The 8,666-nt window shown below is 41.6% G+C and overlaps 1 protein-coding gene across 1 annotated transcript; it reads right to left on the reverse strand.

Annotated features, from left to right (window-relative positions):
- Positions 1-1,250: 1,250 nt before the first annotated feature.
- On the reverse strand, positions 1,251-6,179 carry LOC145685442 (uncharacterized). Its single transcript, XM_081757838.1, has one exon. It carries the CDS (start codon positions 6,177-6,179, stop codon positions 1,251-1,253), a length of 4,929 nt encoding a protein of 1,642 aa, XP_081613964.1.
- Between the last annotated feature and the right edge of the window lie 2,487 nt (positions 6,180-8,666).

Here is an 8,666-nt window from a genome sequence, read left to right on the forward strand (position 1 = left end):
TTCTAACATTATTTTGACTTCCACCATTATTGTTATAACTATTGTTCCACGTTTTATTATTGTTTCCTCTATATTGGTTTCTACCTCTATTTCCTCTATTATTTCTTTCTATTGCCTCTATTACTTCCAAACTTCTGATTCCTTCCAGACCTATCCTCTTTACTATCTTTCTCGCTCCCTGCACTTTTGTCGACAATGCTAGTTGTAACTGATCTAGCTTCTTCTTTAGTTGTGCAAGCTGTGTCATACTTTGAGGTTCTTGCTTTACCTTTACTTCATCCTTGCTTTACGTTTACTACTCGATCTACCTCTGTGTCACTATCGTCTTCTACTTGTTGTCTAATCTTTTTAACTAAATCTTTAATCGTTACTTTTGCTGTCTCTCTCTTTACCCTTTTATCTACTGTTGTATGATCGGAGGACCTGATTTGTAATGGACTATGTTCATAGGGCCAAGCTCAATCCACAGATACACGACGGAACGTTCGGTTTGATATAACATATATTTAACACTAAGCAATCTACAATTTAACTATTTACATTACAAGCGTTGTTGAATTATTATGATAATTGTGTGACGGATTGATATAGTTCAATAACACTTAATGTTCGTAGATAATGTCTTTGTATTGCGCTGTTGCGCTAAGAATATGATTTTAATGAATGCTAAATGAATTGCAATGTTTAATCGCGGCTGAGCTGCTTGCTCCCAGCCTATGTTTTCAATGTCCACTTGCTAACTGTCCACTGCCTTTCTCTTTTTCGGTTAGATTTTAAAAAGAACCAACCCAAAAGAAGAAAATGTCCCTTGCTTCTTCCTTTGTCCACTACCCCTGCTATGAGGGCGAAAGTCAATGGATGGGGGTGAGAGGGACCATAGTTCTTGGAAACTGTTGGCTTTCTTGGTTACAACACACACGAGAAAGAAAAAAAAATACGTTTTTTAAAACTGAACAAAATCCACTGCTATATACACCAACATACTCCCCCCTCTTGGTCAGGTTAACTCTGACCAACCTTTGCACAATCTTGAGGTACGGGAATGAGATTGTTTACAGCCCTCTTGAAAATCCCGGAAGCAGTTTTTACACTAACAACCCTAACAACTGAGTCCTTCCCGGGGTGTACTGATTCAATGACACCCATTCTCCATGTGAGTGGGGGAAGATTTTTGTCCTTCAATAAAACCAAAGTGCCTGGGCAAATGTTTTCTTCTCGAAAGAACCACTTGTTGCGTTGTTGGAGTCCATTTAAATATTCCGGTGCCAGATGTGTTGATGGAATTTCTGGAGTCGCTGCCAGCGGCTAAGCCTATTTCCTGCCAGGTCAGTTAGGTCTGGCTCAGGGAAGGAGGTAAGGGGTCTCCCTATGAGGAAATGACCAGGAGTAAGAACTTCTCTTTCATTAGGATTGTCGGAAAGAGGAGTGAGGGGGCGTGAGTTGAGACACGCTTCAATTTGTGCTAGCAAAGTGTTCAGCTCTTCAAATGTAAGAATTGCGTTCTTCATTGTTCTTGTTAGGTGGTACTTCATTGACTTCACTGCTGCCTCCCATAGGCCGCCAAAATGCGGTGATTGTGGTGGAATAAAATGCCATCTTATCTCTTCGGAGCAAGAGTATTCATTGATGCTTGTTTGAAACGCATCTGATTTGAACATGCGGTATAGCTCCTTTAATGTATTGTTTGCTCCCACAAAATTAGTGCCATTGTCGCTGTAAATATTGGCGCATCTACCCCTTCTTGCAATGAACCTTCTTAATGCTGCAATGAAAGCTTCAGAGGTGAGATCGCTAACTAACTCCAGATGAATAGCCTTCGTGGCAAGACAAACAAATACTGCTACATAACATTTGCGAGTGGATTTGTTTCGAACGGAACCAGATTTGATAACAATAGGCCCTGCGTAATCCACTGCTGAGTTCAAAAAGGGTGTTGTTGGTTGTACCCTGGGTGCGGGCAATTGTCCCATCTGTTGTGTGACAGACTTGGCCTTCATACGGAAGCACGTCAAGCAGTGATGTGTAAATTTCTTAACTGCTTGTTTGCATCTGATTATCCAATATCGTTGTCTCAACGAAGCTGTTAGCAACTGTGGGCCGGCATGGAGAAGCTTGATGTGTTCCGATTCAATAATAAGCTTTGTTAAATGAGCATTCGGTGGTAGGATGAGAGGGTGCTTGCCATCATATGTAAGGTTGCTGTGTTCCAACCTTCCACCTACTCGAAGAAGTTGATTCTCGTCTAGAAACGGACTTAAATTTCTCAAGAGGCTCTTGGTCGAAACTTGCCCTCCATTGCATAACTCTTTAATTTCCTGCTTGTACTCCTCTTCTTGTGTCATGCGGACGCACGTATGTAAAGCAGCGTTCAATTCAAGTGACGTCAGATTGTCTGTAGTTTTTTCGTTCCCCCCTTTGGCATTTTGAATAAATCTTCGGCAATAAGCCATTACACGTACTAATTTTGATAACTTCGAAAACTTGTTTATTATGCTTGTGTGATTTTCTTGGGTGGTCACGCTCACGACTGTTATCTTTCTGGCTTCTGGTACATCTTCCGGTGTTGGTTTGATTGATGACGGCCACAACCTCTTTGATTGAGATAACCATGGTGGCCCATGCCACCACAACGTCTTACATTGTATTTCGTTGGGTTTAACACCTCGTGATATCAAATCTGCAGGGTTGTCCGCCGAGCGGCAGTGTTGCCAGTCACTAATATGCGTTATTTCTTGTATTTGTGCAACCCTGTTAGCAACAAATGTTTTCCACCTTGTAGCCGGAGACGCAAGCCAAGCGAGGACGATTTGTGAGTCGGTCCATAAATAAACGTTGTCTACCTTGATATGCAATATAGGTACTACCTTATGCACTAACTGGGCCAGCATTAATGCGGCGCACAATTCCAGTCTGGCCAACGTGACCTTCTTGAGAGGTGCCACTCGTGACTTTGAGCACAACAATTGAGTGTTTGTTACGCCCTTATGGTTAGTGGAACGAACATATACACATGCTCCATAAGCGGTTTCACTTGCATCCGCAAACCCGTGTATTTCAATTCGCTGAATGCTGCCTTCAATCAAGACGAAACGGTTTACTTGTATTGTGTTTATTGTTGGTAGTAATCGATGCAGCTGCTGCCATCTTGCGGTTAATTCTGTAGACAATTCGTCGTCCCATTGTATTGGCTGTAGCCACAGTTGCTGCAAGAAACACTTATAATTGATAACTACTGGGCTTATCAACCCAAGCGGATCGAAAATCGTTGCTATTATAGATGCAACTTGTCGCTTTGTCACCTTTTCACTCGTGGGAGGAGCTAATTTGTTCTTAATAAAGAATTTGTCCTTCTCGGGATCCCAAGATAATCCCAAGGTGTTTATTCCCTCGCCGTCTTGAAATTGAACAGGGAAGTTTATCTCTCTGTAAGTCGGTGGAATTGCTTCCAACAACGCTGCGCTGTTAGAACACCATTTGCGTAATTTGAAGTTCCCTTTCTGCAGTAATGCAATCAATTCTCTTTGCAGAATTAATGCTTCTTCCACTGAATTTGCCCCACTTGCAAGGTCATCCATGAAAAAGTCTTGACGTAATATTGCTGAGGCCTTGGGAAATGATGTGGCTTCATCTTCTGCCAACTGCTGGAGACATCTAGTGGCTAAAAATGACGCTGAAGCCGTGCCATAGGTGACGGTCTTTAGTTCGTAAAGCTTAATTGGTTCATCCTTTGAATTTCTCCACAGAATACGCTGCAGTGGCGTATCGTCAGGGTGCACTCTGATTGCCCTATACATTTTCTCAATGTCCGCTGTAAAAACCACTGGATGTGTTCGAAATCTCAATATAATGGAGAACAGATCATCTTGTATTGTTGGGCCAACCATAAGGATGTCATTTAATGATTTCCCACTGCTAGATTTGGCTGAAGCATCAAAAACCACGCGCAATTTTGTTGTGCTGCTTGTGGGCTTCAGAACAGCATGATGAGGGAGATAGTACGTTGTTCCTCTCTCTTCTTCTTGTTGTTCATTTATCTTCTCCATGTGGCCTAGCTGTTCGTATTCGTCCATGAAACTTACGTACGATTCACGTAAATCCAATTGATGTTGCAGCTTACGCTCTACTTGATGGAATCGCGTCGTTGCTTGCTGTAGTGAGTCTCCGAGCAGATTCCGATCTTCATGAAGAGGCAAGCGCACGGTGAATTGGCCTGTTTCATCCCGCGTGGTATTTTCCTTAAAATGCTTTTCGCAAACTACTTCCCCTGATGACTTTGGTTTCGCAGTAAACTCCTCTAATTCCCAGAAACGGCGAAGCTGATGGTGAAGATCGCCTTCCGTCCTAGTGAAACATGACGTCACTGGTGAACGTGTGGGGTGCTGTTGTGGAATTTGACCTGCTATTAACCATCCAAACTCTGTATTCTGTAACACAGGAAATGCTCCTTGGCGCGTCTTCTGTTCTGGTTTCAAAATTTCGAAGAATAATCCTCCACCCAATAACAGATCAATCTTCCCAGGTACGTTGAAGGTAGGATCAGCCAATGCGATGTTTTTAGGAATGTTCCAGTTTTTGCAGTCAACGGGATGCGATGGTAAGTTGCTGGTGATATGTGGCAACACTGAACAGCTGATATCAGTTGCGAATGACGTTACCATGGAACGCAAGGAAATACCCACACTGAATCGTGCTTCTGATGTTGCGCTGTTTACGCCTTCTATTGGGATGTGACATCTTTGCTTTCTTAATCTGAGACGCTGCACCAAGTCTTCTGATACGAAATGACTCTGTGAGGCACTATCCAAGAGGCATCTGCAGGTGACCCACTGTCCCGTACTGTCTTGAACCTTAATCATTGCAGTTGATAGAAGAACCTGCAAGTTATGCAGCCCCTTAAGCGTGCAGTATGATGCTTGTGATGATGACGATGATTCTTCATTGTTGGTGTTCTCCTCTCCCTGCCGCGCTTCGGATGGTCGGGATGAACTGGCTGTTCTTGTGTTGAAATGCAACAATGTGTTGTGCCTCTTTCCACACTTCTTGCACGTGTTTGCTTTGCATTCACCCGCTACATGATTTTTTCGCAGACAGTTTACACAAAGTTTGTTCTTGCGAACGCATTCCTCTTTCTGTTTTTCACTAGCTTGAATGAACGACGGACACGAATATAAAGCATGCGATTTTTTACAAAAATAACACTCAAGCGACACTGTTGACACACATGTTTTCATATAATTAGGTTTGTTCGACTTCATTTGAACTTGAGTTATTTTAGCTTGCTTGCTTTCACTGTGCTTGGGTTTGATAGTTTCTAAAACTTGACACCTTTTCTCTAGGAACGAGAATAGCTCAGAAAGAGTGGGGAATCTTGACTCTGTGTTTTCCGATTCCCACGCCCTTCTGGAGTTATTGTCCAATCGAGAAACAAAATGTTGCACTAAAATTATGTCTGCTAGTTGTCCGTCTGTTTCAAGAGCTTGCAATGCGTTCAAGTTGCTTGAAGCCGTGTTGACGAAGGCTCGAAGTTCTTCTGCACCTTCCCGTTGAATATGTTGAATGTGTAGGATCTCTTGAACGTATGCTGCGGCAATAAGCTTTTTGTTTGAATACCACTCCACCAATAACTGCCAGGCTACCGAGTAGTTAGCTTCTGTTATGGGAAGATTCCGAATTAATTGCAGCGCTTCTCCCTGTACAGACGCTCTCAAATATTGCAGCTTCTGAATTGTTGGAATCATCTGATTGTTATGAATAAGCGATTTGAATGTGTCTTCATACGAAGGCCACTGCTTGTAATCACCTTCAAATGTTGGCAGCTGAATTGTCGGTAGTTTAATAGGCGTATGAACCTGCGATGAACTAGGTGCGTTGTTGTTTACTGACGGTTGATGCTTCTGTTCGTGTGAACTTACAAACGCTTGCATTTTAGCCTTGACAGAGAAATACAGGTCTTCTATTTCTCCTCTTGCTTCATCTGATGTTTCACCATCCTGTGCGATATCTATTGCATCTTGTATTTCCTGCAACTTAGACCACACTGAGTTCAAATGTTCGAGACGTGTCTTAATTTCTTCAATACTTGCTTCACTTTCATTGAATGCTCTCACAAATGCTTGCATACGACTCATTTGTCCCTTGTATGCTGCCCGCTGACGCACTAAACGCTGTGTCTCACTCATTTTAATAAACACTGAATAGGGAAAACAACAAGGAAAGGAAAAGCCAGAAGTTACTTACCGACCTGTTACTGCTGCTGGATGTAGACGCCACGCCTGCTGAGATGCTGCTGCCTCGATGGTCCAGTTGAAATGTTGATTTTTTAAATGTTCTTTATGGTAATTACTGTAATATCACCACCACCACTGTTTATTTAATACAAACTGTTCTGCACTATGTTCTTTTCACCACTGTTATTGCCGCGAATTGCTGCACGAACCGACACTTCGAGTCCCGAACGCGTATCTGGCCCGGTGTGGACCAAAGAACTGTTGTATGATCGGAGGACCTGATTTGTAATGGACTATGTTCATAGGGCCAAGCTCAATCCACAGATACACGACGGAACGTTCGGTTTGATATAACATATATTTAACACTAAGCAATCTACAATTTAACTATTTACATTACAAGCGTTGTTGAATTATTATGATAATTGTGTGACGGATTGATATAGTTCAATAACACTTAATGTTCGTAGATAATGTCTTTGTATTGCGCTGTTGCGCTAAGAATATGATTTTAATGAATGCTAAATGAAATGCAATGTTTAATCGCGGCTGAGCTGCTTGCTCCCAGCCTATGTTTTCAATGTCCACTTGCTAACTGTCCACTGCCTTTCTCTTTTTCGGTTAGATTTTAAAAAGAACCAACCCAAAAGAAGAAAATGTCCCTTGCTTCTTCCTTTGTCCACTACCCCTGCTATGAGGGCGAAAGTCAATGGATGGGGGTGAGAGGGACCATAGTTCTTGGAAACTGTTGGCTTTCTTGGTTACAACACACACGAGAAAGAAAAAAAATACGTTTTTTAAAACTGAACAAAATCCACTGCTATATACACCAACATCTACCTTACATTTATTTCGCTCTATCTTTTGTAAATCTTCTACAAATTGTCTAATGTGGAATAAGCTACGGTCCGTACTTTCTCCATGTAGTAAGTCTGTAGTCCACTCACTATTATTCCAATTTTATTTTTGTGTGACATCTTAGACTCTAACCTCTCACACATTACTAGCATGTCGTACACATAATTTGTGATCGGTTCATCTTCCTGATGTAATCGCTCTCTAAGTCTTTCTTGTATATCTAAGCTTAAATTCGTAAGTGCTTCAACTATATCTTCCTGTAATTGTTTATAGGTTATCTCATCCATATTCTTCCTTTTTAAAAATAACTTTATCCACTGTCTCCCTACGCCTTTAAACAGACGCGGGGGTAATTCTTTTCTATTGTTGTCCTCGCCAACTTCCATTTGACATGTGTCGTCGAACTCATCAAAGGACACGATATCACCATCGCTCTTTAAATCAAACTTCGGAAGCTTATTCACATCCGCATAAAATGTTACATTTCACGCCATCTTTGCTTTACTATTATTACCTAAAACGTCTGAATTTTTTCCTTAGTATAACTTGCGCCTTTACAATTTACTAAATTCTCGTCCAACTGAAAAATAGACGGAAAATCTTCAGAAAATGATTTTACCACCGGGCTAGTTGGAAAATTAAATACCGGTCCTTTCTCTACTTCGATGTGTGGAATTGCTGGCTCTACTTCTGTATTCTGACTATTTATTCTTACTTGTTTTCGCTTTTCTGGTGTTCCTAACATAAACAAATTGTCAAATTCCACTCGTATACCTCTACTCGCTTTCTGTGCTCTGGTGTGCACTATATCTTCATTCAATTATTCCTTAAATTTAACATCTACGAAACTTTACTTAACTAACCTGAGGTAAGGATGGGCGGTGAGGGTTAATCTATTTTCATTTTTTATTTTCATTTCCTCTAACGTTTAAACTTAATATGTGCTTAATCACTTCAACTACAATTAAACTTAAACTTAACATGCTTCCACTCTGACAGGTAGTTTTCGTATTTCTTATCATTTTAATTCGAAGTTATTTTGCGTCCACCAGGAATCAAACCTAATGCTTTCTCCATGGTGACAGAGTGGAGTGCTAGAAATTCCCGAGAATCGAACCTAAAGCGCTTCCACTATGACACGGCGATTTCTACACACAATCCTATTCAAACATATTTTAGATCGCCCGATAATCGAGCCTAAAATCGCCTCGACCATAACAGGGTGGAGTATTGCTTTAAACAATAACTCGCCCGGAACTCGAACCTAAGGCAGTCTCCACCGTGACAACCACCTCGCATCGTGCCATTAACTTGTGGACCTTTGCTTTATGACGCGAGAAAGTCGCTTCTGCTCATATCCGCAACGGACAGGTTTTGATACATAGGCCACAGGCAACAATATAGCTAAGGAACACGTACCCGTTGTTATTCTTGGGCTGATAACTCTAACGATTAACTGATCCACCTTCTGCAGTCGTATCTGGAGACGTCCAACAAATATCTCATACCTGCTGCTCGTGGAGCTCAACGATGACCATTTGAGTGTCTCTTTAATTCACGTAGATATAGAGAAACAATGGA

The sequence above is a fragment of the Thermobia domestica genome, chromosome 5 (genome assembly GCF_964235325.1).
Source record: "Thermobia domestica chromosome 5, izTheDome1.hap1.1, whole genome shotgun sequence".
In the NCBI taxonomy this organism is placed as follows: Eukaryota; Metazoa; Arthropoda; class Insecta; order Zygentoma; family Lepismatidae; genus Thermobia; species Thermobia domestica.

Excerpts from the sequence above, each read along its gene's own strand:
- LOC145685442 (XM_081757838.1), bottom strand. The coding sequence starts at position 6,179 with ATGAGTGAGACACAGCGTTTAGTGCGTCAGCGGGCAGCATACAAGGGA.